The sequence below is a fragment of the Yarrowia lipolytica genome, chromosome 1E (assembly GCF_001761485.1).
Source record: "Yarrowia lipolytica chromosome 1E, complete sequence".
NCBI classification, from domain to species: domain Eukaryota; kingdom Fungi; phylum Ascomycota; class Dipodascomycetes; order Dipodascales; genus Yarrowia; species Yarrowia lipolytica.
In genome coordinates this window covers 2581491-2599743 of record NC_090774.1, presented here as the reverse complement: position 1 = coordinate 2599743, position 18253 = coordinate 2581491, and the positions used below count along the sequence as shown (strand labels likewise).

The 18253-nt window shown below is 48.6% G+C and overlaps 9 protein-coding genes across 9 annotated transcripts; 4 read left to right on the top strand and 5 right to left on the bottom strand.

Annotated features, from left to right (window-relative positions):
* Positions 1-255: 255 nt before the first annotated feature.
* On the top strand, positions 256-1539 carry YALI1_E25995g (uncharacterized protein; the record flags this gene model as incomplete). Its single annotated transcript, XM_504252.3, has 1 exon — positions 256-1539. The coding sequence occupies one exon, from the start codon at positions 256-258 to the stop codon at positions 1537-1539; it is 1284 nt and encodes a 427-aa protein (XP_504252.3).
* A 34-nt stretch (positions 1540-1573) lies between these two features.
* Positions 1574-3346, bottom strand: YALI1_E25964g (uncharacterized protein; the record flags this gene model as incomplete). The annotated part of the gene is made up of 1 exon (XM_504251.3): positions 1574-3346. One exon carries the CDS (start codon positions 3344-3346, stop codon positions 1574-1576), a length of 1773 nt encoding a protein of 590 aa, XP_504251.3.
* An 845-nt stretch (positions 3347-4191) lies between these two features.
* Positions 4192-5670, top strand: YALI1_E25955g (uncharacterized protein; the record flags this gene model as incomplete). The annotated part of the gene is made up of 1 exon (XM_504250.3): positions 4192-5670. The coding sequence occupies one exon, from the start codon at positions 4192-4194 to the stop codon at positions 5668-5670; it is 1479 nt and encodes a 492-aa protein (XP_504250.3).
* Positions 5671-5808: 138 nt separating this feature from the next.
* Positions 5809-6564, bottom strand: YALI1_E25932g (uncharacterized protein; the record flags this gene model as incomplete). The annotated part of the gene is made up of 1 exon (XM_504249.3): positions 5809-6564. One exon carries the CDS (start codon positions 6562-6564, stop codon positions 5809-5811), a length of 756 nt encoding a protein of 251 aa, XP_504249.3.
* A 1280-nt stretch (positions 6565-7844) lies between these two features.
* YALI1_E25905g (uncharacterized protein) lies at positions 7845-9260 on the bottom strand (the record flags this gene model as incomplete). The annotated part of the gene is made up of 1 exon (XM_504248.3): positions 7845-9260. One exon carries the CDS (start codon positions 9258-9260, stop codon positions 7845-7847), a length of 1416 nt encoding a protein of 471 aa, XP_504248.1.
* Positions 9261-10834: 1574 nt separating this feature from the next.
* YALI1_E25889g (uncharacterized protein) lies at positions 10835-11470 on the top strand (the record flags this gene model as incomplete). Its single annotated transcript, XM_504247.3, has 1 exon — positions 10835-11470. The coding sequence occupies one exon, from the start codon at positions 10835-10837 to the stop codon at positions 11468-11470; it is 636 nt and encodes a 211-aa protein (XP_504247.1).
* Positions 11471-11739: 269 nt separating this feature from the next.
* YALI1_E25866g (uncharacterized protein) lies at positions 11740-13158 on the bottom strand (the record flags this gene model as incomplete). Its single annotated transcript, XM_504246.3, has 1 exon — positions 11740-13158. The coding sequence occupies one exon, from the start codon at positions 13156-13158 to the stop codon at positions 11740-11742; it is 1419 nt and encodes a 472-aa protein (XP_504246.2).
* A 631-nt stretch (positions 13159-13789) lies between these two features.
* On the top strand, positions 13790-15241 carry YALI1_E25859g (uncharacterized protein; the record flags this gene model as incomplete). Its single annotated transcript, XM_504245.3, has 1 exon — positions 13790-15241. One exon carries the CDS (start codon positions 13790-13792, stop codon positions 15239-15241), a length of 1452 nt encoding a protein of 483 aa, XP_504245.3.
* Positions 15242-15532: 291 nt separating this feature from the next.
* On the bottom strand, positions 15533-17107 carry YALI1_E25826g (uncharacterized protein; the record flags this gene model as incomplete). Its single annotated transcript, XM_504244.3, has 1 exon — positions 15533-17107. One exon carries the CDS (start codon positions 17105-17107, stop codon positions 15533-15535), a length of 1575 nt encoding a protein of 524 aa, XP_504244.3.
* Between the last annotated feature and the right edge of the window lie 1146 nt (positions 17108-18253).

Sequence of the window (18253 nt, the reverse complement as noted above, 5' to 3'; positions counted from 1 at the left end):
CAACTATTCAACGAATTAGAACGACATTATTTTAAGTAGTGTTCTCCAACTAGCAACTCTATTTGCTTTACTTGAATATTCCTCTCTTCTCTTGAACAGGGGAAAGTTTTTAAACTGCACCGCTAGGCCATCCCTCACAGATATCTAAGACAAACGAATCAGATTCCCAGACTCGCCAATTCTGGACAATTCGATTGATACCACTTTTTCCAGAAGTTTGTGACATCTCAGCTTGGATACAAACCTATCTGCCCAATGACTACCATATTGAATGCCGATACAGACGCTCTGTCGTTCGGAAAGCTGGCAAAAGATCTCCGGAAAGACAGCCGATCTGTGAAAAATCGGGTCCAGTCGATTTTCCACGACTCGAAGCATGTCAAACGAGTGTCTGAGTCGTTCAGCCTTCCTCTGGTGGCCAATGAACGGTGTGGAAGATGGTACATTGCCCCTGATGACATTGCGGAGAGTGTCTACTTCAAGTCGACCGACGGACATACCAATGTGCATAGCTTCTCTACTCGACGACTCAATCTGCATCTTCTGGACTTTGTCAGAACCCATGGAGGAGCTGTAATTGTGGATTCGACTCGAAGAGGCAAGCCCATTCCCGATGCTCTATCCAAGACTATTCCCCAATGGTGCAGAGTGATCAATCTGGCTGTGTTTGGCTCTGATGCCCCTCCTCTGACCACCAGTCCGATCATAGTGGGCAAATCTGAACATTATGAGATTGAAAAGAAGGTAGATGGCTGGGTGGATCAGTTTCGTAAGACCGGAGTTGACATTGAGAAGCTGAAACAGACTCTGGATAAGCCTGTGAAACCAATCTGGGTCACTCCAAAGGATATGTTACATTCTGAGCCACCCGTCTACACAGATTTCTACCCTCTGGTGCTATGTACGGCCTCGGAGATGGTCCAGGATGGAACAGATAGAAGGAACGGATACATTTACGTCCAAGGAGCAGCTGATGATCACGAGGAATGGGCTGAAAAGCTCACGCCAACACTATTATGGACTCATAAAGAGGTTCTAGGAGACATGAGCAAGACTGATACCGAACTTCTGGAATATGTCAACTCACTGGAGGATTTCAAAGACAAGGGGGATACTGCGGTGACTATCGAACCAACAGGATTATCTTTTGGAGCGTCTGAAACACCGGAGTCGTATAATGCAGTCATCTCAGTTGCCAAAACAGTTCCAAAACACAACAAGGTGCTTCACAAGCCATTGGGCGAAGGAAAGAAGGGCGCTAAGGAGCTGCGAACAGCGCTAGAACCCATCTCCAAATTTTACAAGGACTTCGTGGGTCAAAAAGTGTTTGTAATGGCAGACTCAGATGACCTATCTGTCTGTATCATCCTCACATTGTTCTGTCTGTACTTCAACGAGGACGGGTCTATCAAGGAGGGAAAGGGAAACATGTCCAAGGAGGTGATAAGGAGACGATTGGTGTACATGATTCAACAGTGCAAGACCATCAATCCATCTCGAGCTACTCTGAACGCTGTCAATTCGTTTCTGATGGGTTAACCTATATGTATATGTATATAATAAATAATTGGATTTAATCGTCGCACATGATCTTCTGACTGCTCTCCAGCTCACTGACGTCTGTAGTGTATCCCAAAAGCTCTTCCAACACAGCAGCCTTTGAGCACTGTCTTGTAAGCTTCTCTACCGTCACCTTCAGACCCTTGTGGGTCTTTTTAGGACTGCCCTTTTGGACTTGCTGCTGCATTTTTTTAGGGCTAGGACTTCCGAAAGAAGACAGCTTCTTGAGAGGCGACTCAGAGGGTCCAGTGGATGTCCTGTGTTTGACAGGGCTGTCAACCATACGGCGTTTTCTAGACAGTCCTCTTTGGGTGGCGTTTTTGTCTCCCATCATATCCACCATGTTTCCTCGACTGTCGAAGTGACGCATCTCATGGAACACTCGGCTTCCTCCAACAATGTACCGATCAACCTCCATGATTTTGGACGCCACAGCAGAGTCCCACAACCAGTCGATAGAGACCACTGGGATCATCCATTTCTGTGCATTCCGCACCTTGCGAGCATGAGGCGACGCAGCCACAAGCACACTGCCTGTTTTCTCGCCGAAAACGGGCTTGTATCGGGCTCCTAACATGGAAATGAGCTTTTCAATATGCATCAGCTCTACTCCATCAAAGCCGGAAATGGAAATATTGACGTTGGAGAACGCAACCAGATCCTTTTCAGGCACATAGGAAGACCATATATCACTAGTCCACTTTTTGTAGAATATGGAACGCTCCACCAGCCAGAATGTCGAGATGGGCGTGGTACATGAAGCTGCCAGAAGATCGTATCGATCTGAAGGAATCTCAGGATGCACAATAATATTGGTTGCCGTGGTTTCCGAAGAAGCCAGCGTAGCTCCATGTGAAACCACTGTCTGTTGAAGCTTCTCAAGCTGCTTCTTGATGAACCCAACAAACAAAATCGAATGACCAGCAAAGATGCCTGTTGAGTGACGCGATCTGCCATTCTCACGTGATGACGACGTGTCTTGCTCCTCCTCGTCGAAAAACGGTGCTTCTATCTCTGCACGCGACTCGGTGATACTGTTATGACTATCCCACAGACCAGCCTTGAGCACCTTTGGTCTTCGAAACTGTTGCCGCGCAACCTCCTCCGACACTCGAGCCACCTCCCTCCACGGTTCCGGATGCATATCTTTAAACCACGCTGTGTCTGAGTTCTCGACTCCTTCCTTGGCAGGGTGGAAGTCGCTGGTATCCAACATGGCTCCTCTCTTGATGCAATGTTCGATCCAAATAGGATGAACGACAGGAATGCTTTTTCTCATGGCAAAGTCGTATTTTTTGCCCTGTGCTTTGGGAGTCACCAAAATGTTGGTCACGAGTGTCTTGACGTTTCCGTCAAATATGCCTCCATTCTCCTCTATCGTGTCAATCATCGGTTGTCGCTCCTCAATGTTAGACACGCTCAGGTTTTTGTTGAAGAATACAGGCATGCGGAATTCGCGTATCACGTTATCCAGATCGATGGTCTCGGCCGCGATCCAACGCGCATGGAGCTTTTCGATGAACTGGGGATGTAGGAAAGTCATATCCAGTCGCTGGTGTGAAGCAAACAGATACTTTTCACTGTCCTGGTTTCCGACCAGCAGAAAGTGGGCGTCAGGTGTCAGATTGTCCTGGATCTCACCCTTCATGGCGCGACACTTGGCCACAATGGACGACTTGAGGTCGCCGTCTACGCCAGTGCAACAGAAGACGTATCCTGCTAGCATGGGTTGGTGATGTGAATCTATATCGAAATGGCGTTTAGAGTTGAGATATTGTAGAGACATGCATTGAGTTCGGCAGGAATGGGAATAGGGAAAAAGAAAACACGGTCACGTGATAAAATGTATTAGTCGTCTGACGGGACCGTGAACGACAACAAGATGTTTTCTTTTTTAATGTTGAGACACTATTTGTACTGTACAGGTACCGGCAGTTACCGTAACTACAAGTACTGTACGGCACTTATTGGCTAATTCTAATTACTGTACACTGTACTTGTATGTACCTCAGTTTGAGCCTTAGTATCATAACACTGGATACGTATATCTGGTTTAATAATTCTGTTACAGACATGATAACCCTACAGGCAGGAAACTGGTATAGTCATTGATACACTGTCAAAGTTTCTGGATAATCCATTCCCTATATATCACGTTAGAGAGGTATATGAATGAACATGAGTTGTTAAACATTAGTAACTTACATTACTTAGGAACTTAGTTGATTCATTAGAAGAATTTCTGAGGCTACAAGTCACCCTGAGTATATTTTTTTTTTCATTGCTGGATATTAGTTTTCTTTATCATATCAAAATTTTCTTCATATCAGTATTATTACCCGTAAAACAATCTCAATAAGTCATTCTCTCCTCAAATGTCGTGGTGTGCGCCATAAGAACGACGTATTTATAATGCGCTAGACGAAGTAGATTTCTGAAACTAGCATATATATTGAGAGTCCCTTCCATTTCACACATTCACCTACAGGTATTAGTACGAGTACTACTTGCTGTTGTACAAGGACGTACTTGAAGACTGGCCTTTTATCACGCTTATATAATCCGAACCTTGATCTGGGATTTTAGTGGTGGGATGCAGGTCTTGCAAGTGTCTTCTCAACCCCCCGAAAAATGCTACGGAGCTGCGGACGAGCTGGAAAACCACTACGACGGCTCGCCGCCGTCCAGACAAGAGGCTACCGAGATCCCTACCACGTGTCCTGGCACTTCAACTTCAAGCCCGAGGCCGTGGAGCCTCCGACGGGTCACCGGCTAACCGACAATCTCAGCATTGCGCTCAACAAGCGGAACAAGAAGGAGAATGGCACCGGAGCTCTCAAACTTGCGCTGGAGATCTGCGAGACCAGCGGACCCGAGGCCATCACACCCATTCTGTACGGCCAATTGCTGGAGAATGTGTACGAGGAGGTGAGAGGTATTCCCATTTCCAAGCTACGAACATACAACACTGCCCGTCTGCAGGTGCTGGAGAGTCTGTCGCACTTTGTGCCTGGCCTCAACGCCCGTCATTACACATATCTCATCAAGCTGGCTCACCTGACGCGACGCCCAAAGCAGGTACAGGACGCATGGGAGCAGGCCATGCTCAACGAGTGCGACAAGACATCTGCTCTGTACAACGCGTACCTCAAGGCTCGAACCGATGCCTCCCCCCGGCTCCGAGGTAACAGTGACATGCCCGATCTGGCAGGTGCCAAGTTCTGGGCGACCAACAAGGACGTGTCCGATTCTAGAGCTCATGCGCTTGATCCCATCGAATTCATGAACGAGATGCGAGACCGGGGTATCGAGCCCACTCGAATCACATACGCCATTGCTCTCAACCACTATGGTCAGCAGAACAACTTACCTATGGCGGTGAGCATCTGTGAGAACCTGTGGGGAGTGGGATTCAACAGTGGAAAGTTGGAGGGACCTCGAGTACCCCACACTTCGATAATGCACCCGACTCCATTCACTCTCATCTCTATCATTGACGCATTCGGTCTGAATGACCGTCTAGTCGAAGGAAAGGCATATTGTGAAACTATTGCTGATATCTACGGCATTCGACTTGACAGTCAGTTGGCTCAGGGATACTGGACCCATCTAATGAGACATGCTCTGTACACTGGTATCCCTCACGGACAAAGCTCAAAGGAAATGTGCAACTCTGTGTGGTCCAATATTGTTGAGTTCGACTACCCTCCTTCTCCCGCGCAGTATTCTCTTCGAATCAGAGACTTGCTCGCCAGAGACCGTCTTGAAGACCTCCAAACTCTGATGCACTACGCTCTGAGCGTGGATAAGGTTGGAGAAATGGCGGCCGTTGTCTCCACATATATTGGTCTTCTCCTGAGACGATACACAACCACAGGCAACTTCCCCAAGGCCATTGAGGTGGCTAGAACGTTCCAGGAGCACACTCAGATGCAGGAATTTATCAGCACCAAGATTCACGAGCTTGAGCAGCAGTACAAGATGGCTGGAAATGTGCCTGTTGGTGGAGAGGAGGGTAACGAGCTGGACATTTTGGACAGTGCGTTGGTGCAGGAGTTGAAGTACATTCCTGAAGATGAGGAAGACGAGGAGAACTTTTTGCAGTTGTAGACTAGATAGAACTGCCAGGTTATTACGAATGGAGTATATAGTATGAATGAATGATTTTATGTCTACAAAACTACAATAGTTCCAATGATTCAATGCAATAAAACAATGTACGTGTGTTAGATAACTTCTATACCTCCTCTAGGCTCTCACCAGCTCATTAAACCACATGTATCTGGACAAAGTAATCCATCCGTATCGGAACCACTTCATCTGACTCACATGAGCCTTTACCATGGCCTTTCGAGCATCCTGGTACGCCTTGTAATCTGCGGCGGTGGAAACTCGAGAGTTTGAGGGAAGTATAGACCGCAACAAAGTGGTGACAAATCCGTCAATGACTGCAGTGTATTTGCGGTACACGGGCACAGACTCCAGAGTCCACACAGTGACTCCAGGGTTTTCTTTGGCGTAGTAAAGTGCTCCATAGTAGACTGATCTATGGTTGATATGGCCCGAAACACCCTCGGCGTCGAACGTGACAATAGTCTGAGTGGTGGGTACAACTTCCTCAATCACTCCGGCAACCATGGTTCTATCCCATTCGTTTTCCATACCATCCTGCAGCTCTGGGCGGTCCAGGACGTGAACTTTTTCAGCCGACACCCCGAAGATGGCCGCTGACTCAACAAGTTCTGATTTTCGAATTTCGCCCAGTCCCTCGTCGTTTCCAGTAGAAAGACACAGAATAGACACTTTGTTTTTGTGTTCTTTGCGCGTCAGAAGGTCGAGGGTAGGGCCGAAAAACATGGCCTCGTCGTCGGGATGCGCAATGAGAAGAGTGATATGATTGTCGATGATGGTGGGCTCAGCGTGGTTCTTGTTGAGTCGCTTAGTCAGCCACGAGGGCGTCCACCACAAAAACCCAATGATGAGCACAATTAGTCCTACTCGCATAGTTGGTGATGGTGTTGAAGATGGTGAGAGATAATGCGGACCATGAATCAGAGTTTAGTAGGGAACAAAGCTGGGACGACGCGATTTGAGGGTGGTTGTAGATGTAAATACTTGTAAAGTAGGATTCAAACAAAGCGTTTTATTTATGAGGACTCAATTGAGTTATTTCTGTAGTCTTACTCATACTTTTGGCGAGAACTACCAGAGTAGAAGATCCCCTTTCGCTGTGTTGTGTTCAGTCACACTACTTACACACTCCCAAGTAACTACACACTGACAATACTGTACTAAATGAACATGCGAGTCATCTTCAAACCATCCAGTAAATACAGTATTTACATCTATACTCAGCTTCCGTACAGTAACATTGAGACAGCTTCAAGTCACCTCTCCTGATTACATAATCAAACACCACGCGCCAATTTTATATTTCACCTACAGTCACGTGAATGAAACTTACCTCTCAGGATAGCAAAAGGTTCCTCTACCTAGCCCGTCTCGCATGTCTCCGCATACACACTGTTGTTATACCAACTGTCATGTCGTTGTAATTTGTGCTGCTTTTGGCTACTTTTCCGTCGTTTACGGCTACTCGCCCCTCCGTATACGGCTTCGTAGGTGTCAACGAGGCATGTTTTTGAGCATAGAAGCCGAAAAGACACATCACCGTGAGACAGGCCGCGTAAGATACATACCAGAGGCACTGGCGTCTGCCCCTCGCCGTTGACAGATGATATATCGTTTGTGTATGATTATGAGGACTGAAAAACCTACAAGCATTACTGTACATACTTGTAGGACTACTTGTAGATGTCAATACCAGAATAACAGGATCTAGCTGGTCCAATAATGGCGATACAGGATTTTTGAAAACACCATGGAATTTGTCACCCGACCAGGAACCTACCCATATGGAACTGGTTTGGTTGTTCGACGACTGTATTCCGTATACAGCCGTCGAACAACCAGATCAAACCATCTCAAGCGCGCGCAACTGGTTCTCCGCCAACCACTCTCGTATTAAGGTTCTCGTCAGGATAACTTCCAAACCTAGATCTGACACGACACGTATCCACTCACGAATATTATACACTATGTGAATCTATTGGTTGTCTTTAATTTTATGCTGAGACAAGTCCGAACCAATGACTTGGGGGTTTAGTAGGTCATCAGATCATCAACAATTTGATCAATCAATGGCCGTGTTTCAATTAATTTTGCGAAACCGGACTCGTACTTCGTAATCAACACCAGAGAATGTCAGTTACACCCTAGCGCAATTAAATAGCAGCATCAACGTAGCCCTCCTTGGCGGCCATCTCGTAGTAGCCGTAGATTGTGGTCACGGCCATGAGGATACCGGTTCCGGAGCTGAGGGCTCCGAGCAGGTCGGAGGCGACTGACAGAGCGCCAATGGTGGCTCCTCCAAAAGCTGCAGCGGTGGGGATGATTCGCTTGAGCTCCTTGTAGGCAGAAGTCTCTCGTCGGCCAGCAATCACCAGACCCTGCTCCTTGAACTGCTTGGCCACATCTCGGGGAGAAGAGCCGGAAATCTCAATCCAGGTGGCAGAGAAGACGGCACATACGCCCAGAACAAAGGCAATGTAGATGACGGTCTTGACGGGGTCAGCCAGTGCCTCCTTGGCGTTGAAGGGGGGCTGCATGTAATAGGCGATACCGGAGACGGGGAAGAGCTGCTGCATGCCCTCTCGGCCGTCCCACACACCGAGCAGCCGGACGAGCACGTTCGTGGGGAACTTCTTGAACAGCATCTGGGAGATGATGAAGATGTTGGAGGTCAGGGCGGACTGCAGCATGATGGGCAGGTTGGAGGTGTAGAAGAGCTTGATGGGGAAGACGCCGTAGGGGCCTCGCTGCTTGGATGACTTGACGGGGATGTCGACTCGGAAGCCCTGGAGGTAGATGACGGCAGCGAAAATGGCCACAGTAGTCACCAGCTGAGACATGTTAGGCAGATCCTGTCGGGTGAAAGCCTCAATGATGGCTCGCTTCTTGTCCTTTCGGGTGAAGAGTAGGTGCACAAACGCGACAATGGCGCCCTCAAACTCGTAGCCCCGGCCCTTGTTGACAGTGGTGGGGGCAAAAGCCTTCCAGAAGATCTGCTCACAGATGTTGGTGGCAATGAAGAGCGAGATACCGGATCCGAGACCGTAACCCTTCTGCAGCAGCTCATCGAGCAGAATAACAACAAGGGCGGCAAGAACAAGCTGGAAGATGAGAAGCAGACAGACACCGACACCGAGATCCTTGGGGGGACCGTACATGCCAGTCAAGACGTAGACGGTGGCCTGACCAAGCGAGAGGATGATGGCAAACAGTTTCTGGGCGGTCTGGTAAAGCTCTCGATCGGACTTGAGGTCCATGTTGACCTCGATCAGCTGGGTTCCTCCAAGCAGCTGGAACACCATTCCGGACGACACAATGGGGGTGATACCGAGCTCCATCAGAGAGCCTCGGTTGGAAGCAAGCATCATTCGCAGCCAGTACAGCGCGTCGGATTTGTCTGACGAGTTGATACCGTACAGAGGGATCTCACTCATGACCAGGAAAATCATGAGGGTCACGGCGGTCCACATGATCTTCTGGTTGAAGGGCACCTTTCGCTCGGGCGCCTGGACCTCGGGCAAGAAGGGCGTGAACGGTTTCACCAGGTCGAGAAATCTTACACCGGCCATGTTGTGTGTTTGTGGTAGTGTAGGGGGATGGTGTGTGTGAGGTGTACAAGATGTGGATAGACCAAAGCACTATGCTGGGTTATACCTGTCCCAACTCTGTTTGGGACACGTAATGTAAAGTGGGTTGGGACCATGGAAAAAAGAGGTAGGGTAAGCCGAGGAGGAGTGGAGTGTAGTTGGGATTGTAGGGGTCTCTGCGAAAATCCGAAAAGTGCATCTTGTTTGTCTGTGATTTGCGAGTCCAGTCGTATATATATCTTCCCGATTACCCGCCCATTCACAGCTTTCAACCCCCCGTTCCAGAGATCGACAGACGAAGCAAAAACCAGTCATTTGCATCAAAGTTGCGACGCGTATCTCGAAAAAAGGGTGGACGTGGCAAGTGGGCATGTCACACGGCCTGTGTCACTGATGACGTGTTCAAAGTGTATATAAGGACCTTCTAATCCCCCCGTCAATCGCGCTTTTGACCGATCCACCCCCTCTCCCCTCTCCTAGCTCCTCTACGCCACCTGCACCACGTTCGTTAAGTCGATGAGCTGTCACCTACGAGTACAGTAACTCTGTGAGCATGTGCAGCCCGGGGTATGCAGGGTTGTCTCGTAGAAGGTGCGTGTACTGAAACGCAAGTGAGACCGAAGGAATGAGGTTGTACAGCTTGTGCAGAGATTGTGTGGCGGTGAATGGAGCCGCTTTCCCACCTGCTTCAGACTGCAAAACTACTGGCAACTAACTCACGTGCTTATTTACCAGTTCTAGTAAGCAACATGCTTATTTACCTGCGCTGTCAAAAAGAGCATACTGTGACAGATTGTGGAGACTTCCAGAAGTTGAAACGAAAAGGGAAATTGAAGCATGCCCTTGTAGATCCCAATGAGAAGTGTACTCGTCCTTGCACTTGTCGTCACGTGGTCAGTTAGGTGAGATCGAGGGATGGGGTCAATATACAACTGTCACGTGACCAGTATGATAGGTCCTTTGTGTGGTACAAATACACATTGTATCATCAATTAAAGCCCTTTTTTTTTTTTTTTTTTTTTTTTTTCACTCATGGCTCTTCCAGACTCCTACGGAAGACTGTTACTGTAGCCGCACTTGACTGAAAAGTGGGCTACTTGTAGGTGGAGCAATGTTGTCTGATGAGATGGTGGTTCAGTAACGGCAAATGTCGTGGAGTAGACAGGCGTTTAGTTCTGGGGATGGGAGGCCCGCCATGTTATTCGATTTTTCTCTTCTTTCTTTTTGTTTGGTTCTTAAATGGTAGAGGTAGAGCCAAGTATTAGGTCAAGTAAACGATCAAGTAAGATCCTAGCTTTTGTAAGCATTTTACCTGCTAGAAAGATCCTGCTAATTCCACTACCAGGGGGAAGCAATGGTAAGTAAAACTAAGTAATGAGATCACAATGCCATACTTTGTCGATCCATCTCAAAAACTGTCTCGAAATACTCGCATTGCGTCGTTTTGATTGTTCTTCGCCATCGTCTTTTTCTACCTCCTGCTCCTGCTCCCAATGCGTTGGAGTGTATAAAAGTACGTCTCACACAGTCTGATACATACGGCATCACTCTCAAACATGTCATGGAAATACGCACTAGGTCAGTACATAAAGAGTCCTGAAAAATTCCCCAACGATGTGACTCTCGACACACCAGACTTTGTCGTGATCAAAGATGCGTTCCCGAAATCACATATCCATTACCTGGTGTTACCCAAGGCTGTCAAGCCCGATACCCATCCTCTAAAGGCGTTTGAAGACGACAACCTGTACGAAAAAACTCGTGCCATGGTGGAAAAAGTTGAGAAAATGGTTGCTGTCGAGTTCATTCGTACAAAGGGATACTCCAAGGACGTGAAGATCCAGTCAGGCATCCACTCGGTGCCCAGCATGAATCATGTCCATGTCCATGTTATGACGACAGATCTGTCTTCTCCCCGGCTCAAGAACCGCACACACTTCAACTCGTTCAGGACTGGCTTTTTTGTGCCATTCAGAACGATCCCGGATCTGAAAGTCCCAAGTCTTGACGCCTGGATGGTCTCACAGGAGAAACTCATCAAGGGGGACATTGTGGTGGATGGAGAGAACTTTGGGAACAAGTTTGCAAAGGCCAAGAGAAGACTGGATGAGGATTTCCACAAAGCCACGATTCACGGTATTCCAGAGGAGGTGGAGGATGATGATTATAGGGTGATGGAGATGATCTCTTAAGAGACAAGTGGCCATAGATAACGAAGGACATTCATATGGAAATTGATGACATTATAACGAAAGCATGCTCATGATACAAGTAGCAACCAGGTCGTTTTCTCTCAGTACGATCTCGATGGAGTGTAATAGTTGACAACGTAGCTGAACATGGCAACATCGTGATAAACTCATTATCAGTATACATCATATGCCACAGCTGAAACATAATAGTGCTTTGGCACTACAGGCAAACTACACTCTCACTTGCGATTAAATGCTTAACTAGTCTACTACAACTTCTCGTACTCGAGCTTACCCTCCAGCTTCTTGTTCTCGGACACCTTTCTGCAGGCCTTGAGCAGATCGTTCTGAACAATGTAGTCCCGATCGTCTCGGATGGCAAAGAAGCCAGCCTCGGTGACCACGTTTCGGATATCTGCTCCGTTGAAACCGTCGCTCATCTTGACCAGGGCCTCGTAATCGATTTCGCCCTGCTTCTGAACGCCAGCAGCGTGGATCTTAAACACCTCCAGACGGCCGGCCTCGTTGGGCAGTGGGATCTCGATCTTTCGGTCCAGACGGCCTGCTCGCAGCAGGGCGGGGTCCAGAGTATCGGGCCGGTTGGTGGCCATGATGACCTTGGTCTTTCCGAGATAGTCGAAACCATCCATCTGGTTCAGCAGCTCCATGAGCGTTCGCTGGATTTCTCGGTCGGAGGAGGTTCCCTCGGAAAATCGACGTCCTCCAATGGCGTCCACCTCGTCCATGAAGATGATACAGGGCTCGTGTTCCTTGGCGTATCCGAACATTTCTCGAATCAGACGGGCAGACTCTCCAATGTACTTGTCGACGATAGCTGAGGCGGGCGAGAAGATGAAGTTTGCGCCAATAGTGGCGGCCACGGCCTTGGCCAGCAGGGTCTTTCCTGTTCCGGGAGGGCCGTACAGAAGCACACCCTTGGGAGGCTTGATTCCGACTCGCAAAAACAGCTCGGGGTTCTTCAGAGGCAGCTCAATGACCTCTCTGAGTTCACGGATCTGCTCGTTGAGGCCACCGATACCGGAGAAGGTCAGCTCTCCAGGCTCAAACGTGGTCATGTTGTAGACAAGAGGATCGACCTCTCGGGGAAGAATTCGCATGATAGTCAGAGTGGTCATATCCAGAGACACACGCACACCCTGCAGCAGCTTCTCCTTCTTGATGCTGGACCGACAGCCCACAATGTATCGGGGGCCGTTGGAGGCTTTGACGATGAACCGCTCCTCATCCAGCTGCTTAAGAACCTCGCCAATCAGCTGGCCTACCGACTGTAGCGCCTTGATGTCGTCCTCGGTCTTGTCGAATTTGCGCTCGAGGTCTCTGATGCCCAGTCGCAAGTCCTTGAGCTTGACCTCGTACTCTCGATGCTCCTTGAGTTTTCTCTTGAACGACTCGATCGCCTTTTCCCGCTCGGGATCTGTGGGTGTGGCAGCCACCTCGGGCGCCTCCTGGTTGAGAGCTGCGAGCAGCGGGTCGTTTTCCATGTTGTGTGTGTTGTGGTGTGTTGTACTGATGTAGTAACTGGAGCGTTGAGGTTCTAATATGTGAAGTGGTGATGCACCTCCCAATATTAGTGTTTGGTAGAAGAGTGGCGTATGGTGGCGAGGTGAGTGAAGGTGAGAGTACAGTAATGACAAATATAGACAGAATATCGGGGAATAAATGATCATCAATCGCTTTTATATTCCTCACTTATTGCTCTCAATATCCCCATTACTCCACAACTACTCTAAAACCTCGTATTCTGACACCTTCCACAGGATTACGTGAGGTAACAGAGTCTGGATGGGTATGGGTGGACCCATTCGCTCTTGGTGGTTATGCAACCACAGATCTAGTAGAGGTACCCGTAGTTGATGTGCTGTAATATAGACACAATGACAAATCCATAAATAAAGTGAGAAACCCCATTGAGGAGAAAGAGGTGTACATCTAATTATTGATTACATAAGCGTATAAGTAACTTAACCAAATTGTCACATTACTTCACCCAACAGTTGAACTATCTTTCATTTTACTTCAGAATGACTTTGAATATAGGTCTATCCAACTCTACCAATATAGATCCCACATATAATCTGAAAAGTGCATTCTTCTTGTAATTTCTCAGACAATCTGCTTCCATCATTATCTTATCGATAGGATATCTCCACATCTTGTTACAGACACCGCCATCCCCGTCAAATAAACTCCGATGCAAGCTCCATGTGCAGTGAAATTTATTAGCATTGAAAAGAAGCACATAAAAGATCACATAAAGCACACACCACCACCACTCTGTGCTAAATCTCCTCTGCTACAATGGGAGCCGACTTCAAAGTGTTCATTCTGTGCGGCCAGGGCAAAAACATGGCACCTCTCTCGTCCGTGAGAGCGTCTGGAGTGCCCAAGGCCCTTCTTCCCATGGCCAACGTGCCTGTGATCGACTACACCCTCAAATGGTGTGAGACCATCCCCAACCCCAAGGTGTTTGTGTGCTGTTCTACAGCTGACGAGGCGGAGATTTCCGCCTACGTGGACTCTTTCAAGGCTGAGCACTCCACCTCAGTTGTGGCTTCCAACGTGACTATCTGTTCCAAGACCGATGCGAAGTCTGGAGACTTCATTCTGGAGCTGACTCGAGGGGAACCCTCTGATTTCATTGTGGTTTGCTGCGATTTTATCACAGACATTCCCGCCAGCTCGCTGGTCGACACCTACCGAAGCCGAGACTCGGACTCGCTTCTCACAGCCTTCTACTACCCCAATACCCTGGAGAACGTGGACAAGAAGTCATTGCTCAAGGACGTGACGGTGCACTCATCGCTGGACTCGCGAACCCCGCGGCTGCTGGACTCGTATTCGCGTGACTACATTGAGAACAAGAAGACCATGCCCATCCGCCGATCCATGCTGTGGCACTTCCCTAAGTCTTTGGTCTCCACACAGCTGCTCAATGCGTCCGTCTACTTCTGCACTGCCGACGTGTGTAGAGTCATCACCGAGACTCAGGCTGCCCCTGAGGAGGATTCCACAGACGAAGATCCCGACACCCGATCTTCGTCGCCTGTCAGACAAGAACAGGAGGAGGCACACACCATTCTGGCCAAAGGCCGACAGTGGGACCGAGTGGTTCGAGACATTGCCCGACGGTCGTGGGCACATGCGAAGCCGCTCAAGTCTGTGTCTCTGTGCGTTCTGGACTCCAATACCTTTGCACGAGCAAACAACCTGTCTGCATACATGGAAATGAACCGAGTGATTCTGAAGGCAAGAGCCAAGGCCAACGCCACTGCCCAGAAGCCCGCTCCAGCTGTTAAGGGAGCTGCCACTGTTGGTGTCGACTCTCTGGTCGGCGAAGAGACCCAGCTGGGCGAGCGAACCAGTATAAAGCGATCTGTGGTTGGAAACAACTGCACCATCGGCAAACGATGTCGAATCAACGGCTGTGTCATCTTTGACGGCGCTTTCATTGCCGATGACGTTACTCTGGAGAACTGTCTGGTCGGAACTAAGACCACAGTCGGTACCAAGGCCAAACTCACAGGCTGCAATGTTGAAGGAGGATACAAGGTGGAGGCTGGCAAGGTGGCCAAGAACGAAACCATGCTACAGCTGTCCTTGGAGGGTTTGATGGAGTCCGACGAATACACTGACGACCATGACGAAGATGACGATGATGACGATGACAGCGAAATGGGCGACTCGGACGATTGGTCCGTCAGCGGAGGAGACGACTACGATGATGATGATGGGCTCTTCGATCGGTCTTAGAAGGACAAGTATAGCTAATGTATGTTGGATAGAGTATGGAGTAATTACAGACTTGATCTAGAATCACAGAACATTTTCACGTTCTGAAATGTTCCGCACTCGTATGTGATGTTCAAGTATAGTTGTATCTTGTACAATTATCTACAGTCACCGAATCCGCCACAAGTAATATACATAATTGTCATCATTCATTATTCATTACTGTTCTGATACATACAGTATCATGCCATAGGGTCGCTAGCACTTTCTATGAGTACAAATATTCCTTCGTGGTGCTGCTCTAAACTGAGATTAAACAAATGCTTCATCTCCTAGCCTCTTCCTCAGAATTTCAATCTCTTTATCGAGATCCTTCACAGACATCTCTAAAGGCCCCAGTTCGTCGTACTTTCGCCTCTGCTTGGCCTCCAGCATCATGTTCTCCACCATAAACCTCTGTTCCTCCATGACCACCAGCTGTTGCTGAAGTGCCTTGTAGTTGGCAGGAGGACGGGGTTTAGCTGGCTCGGGGGCTGTAGCTTCACTACCCAGCACCTTGGGAAGCGTTTTCAAGGGCAGCATCTTCTCTTGTAGAAATGACACCGCAGCTGTGTATATCTGTTGCTGTATTCGCTCTTCTGTAGGAGACAGTCCCTCCAGTGCTCCTACTCTTCTAGCAGCCGAATCTAGCTGCGAAAAGGTATCGAGAAGACGCTTACGCAGCTTGGACGCTGCCAAAATGTCCTTGGGATGCATACCGGCCATCTTTTTGGACGCAATCGTCTCCTCAAGCTCCTTTTGGAACCGAGGCATCATGTTTTCGATGGAAGTGGTCAGATGGGTCATGGTGTTGTACAGCTTAAGCAGCTCGCTGGGATCGGAGTTGACATCCCGCTGAAAGTTACGTCTACCAAAGACTGTATTCTTGCAAGTCATGCAGATCCGTATGGGTTCGCAATCTGTTGGAATGGTGTCGCTGAACTCCTCTTTCATATCGAGACTGTTGATTAAAATGTTCACACCAACAGGAAGAGAACATTGTGTGGATGTCTGTCCACACACCACCTTTCCGCACACCCTGCAATGATGAGGGCGGATCAGAAAGGTGAATTTGACCTGGCATTCCGGACAATTGGGCTGTGTTGAGTCTTCCTGCCATGGTACTGAGGCTGTGACAGCCGCCTTGGGTTTCCACCAGGGTCCCGAGCTCTCGTTCTCTATGCTTTCCTCCGCAAGTCGTCTCAGTCTGTTTTCCAGCTTATTGACGGACAGCTCCTGGATGTCGATTTTCGCCTGGCGTTTTTTCTTGAACTCTTGCGTCAGATCTCTTTCAGTACCTGTCGTGTCATTGTACCCTTCTCTGCCCGTGTAGCAAGTCTTGCACACCCAACACCAGATACCGCCCTTTGGTTGGTGGTGAGCATCTCGGCTCAACTTCATTCTGTAGCGACTGTGGCCGTGGCAGAAGATGTTTCCACAATGTCGGCAGTGCCTTGAGCCGTTCCTGGCTCCCAGCTTGCGTTTGCAGTCCGGATAGTGGCATGTTTGGCCCGGTCCGGGGTGCTTCCAGTGCCGTCTGGTCACCATTTCGTCGGTGGGTCGCGGTTTCGTGTGTGGTTTCTCGCTGGACGCCCGTGTCTTGCCCTTTACCTTGCCATCACCGTGTACGTCGTCAATGTGCCGATTCAGTTGCATCAGCGTCAACATTGTCTCCTCGCAAATCGGACATGTCAGCGAAGTGGCTGAGTGTGATTCGGGGCCTGGGGACGCCGTGGAGACGACCGGCGGGGTCGGCGGGGGTGGCGGAGTGGGAGCGGCGCTTGTTTGCACCACCTTGGGCTCCTTCACCGGCTCCACCTTGGTTCCGATCACTCGTTTTTTGCGCATGCTGAAATAGAGTGTACTTGTGGGTGGTGCGTGATAAGCTGAGTAATATGGCGGGGTTGCATGTGAGGGTCGGCAGGTTAGGGAGTTGTTGAAAAGGTAGGGCAGGTTTTGAGGTTTAGTGATTACGTGGAGTGCGGATATGTGTTTTGATTTTGTATATCTAGTCTACTGGTGGAGTTGTGACCGATGCTGTGGTGTAGACGGCTAACAAACTTGGGTAAGCATTGCACCTAATTTAGTTGAAAGAAAGTCAAGGATAGCGTTTATTTACTGTAGCAACAAGGTGAAACTGGAGTTGCGGAAAGATAGGGCTTCCGAAGAAAAGAAAGAAGGGATTTGATATGGAGAAGTCTTTAATCACCTTTCATTTGACAGATCTACACCTGCACAGTGGTACAAGTATACTGTACGGATACCCCAACGATGACTCTCTACATCCCCCCCCCATCTCAGTCGATTCCAGTAGTACACTCGTATGTACTGCACACCAAAACAGTAAATATTGTTGCCTCTAACTCTGACAGTACTACAAGTACCGTACGGTACTTAACACTGGTACTGTATACAGTAAATGTACTCAACCTCGTCCAGTAGCACTTGTATGTCGTTAGTTGGTGGGTCGTTATCCCCTCAAGATCGAATTCAAACGCTCTGGGGTGATTTAAACCCGATTTAAACCGTCTCGGCCTGATCTGAAACATGCGATGGGATGCAGTTCGGGCATAAGTGGTTGTGTGTGACCACTCTGAAGACCACTCTGAAACCATTTCTGGTTTCTAGAGTCGTAAACAACAGAGACAGAGATACGATTCTGTATAGTACGGCTCTCAAAACACGTCTATAAGCCACTAGTTGGCTAGTTTCCGCTGACGTGTGACAGGACAGATAGAACAAGAACGAGTACATACGAATATACGGCTGTTTTTGGTTCTTGCACCATCTTTCTGATTATTACAGGATATGCAATAAAAAGTGATGGTACAACCCGGCTCGGTAACCACAGCCTCATACTGTAGAGCCTCATATCTGTTATACACAGTCTTTCATACAAGCTCTCTTTTATGAATCACCCTTGTCAGTCAGCTATGGGTGTAGGGCGCATGAGGAGTAGTAGCTCAGATGGGTGACAGTTAATGCACAAGTTGT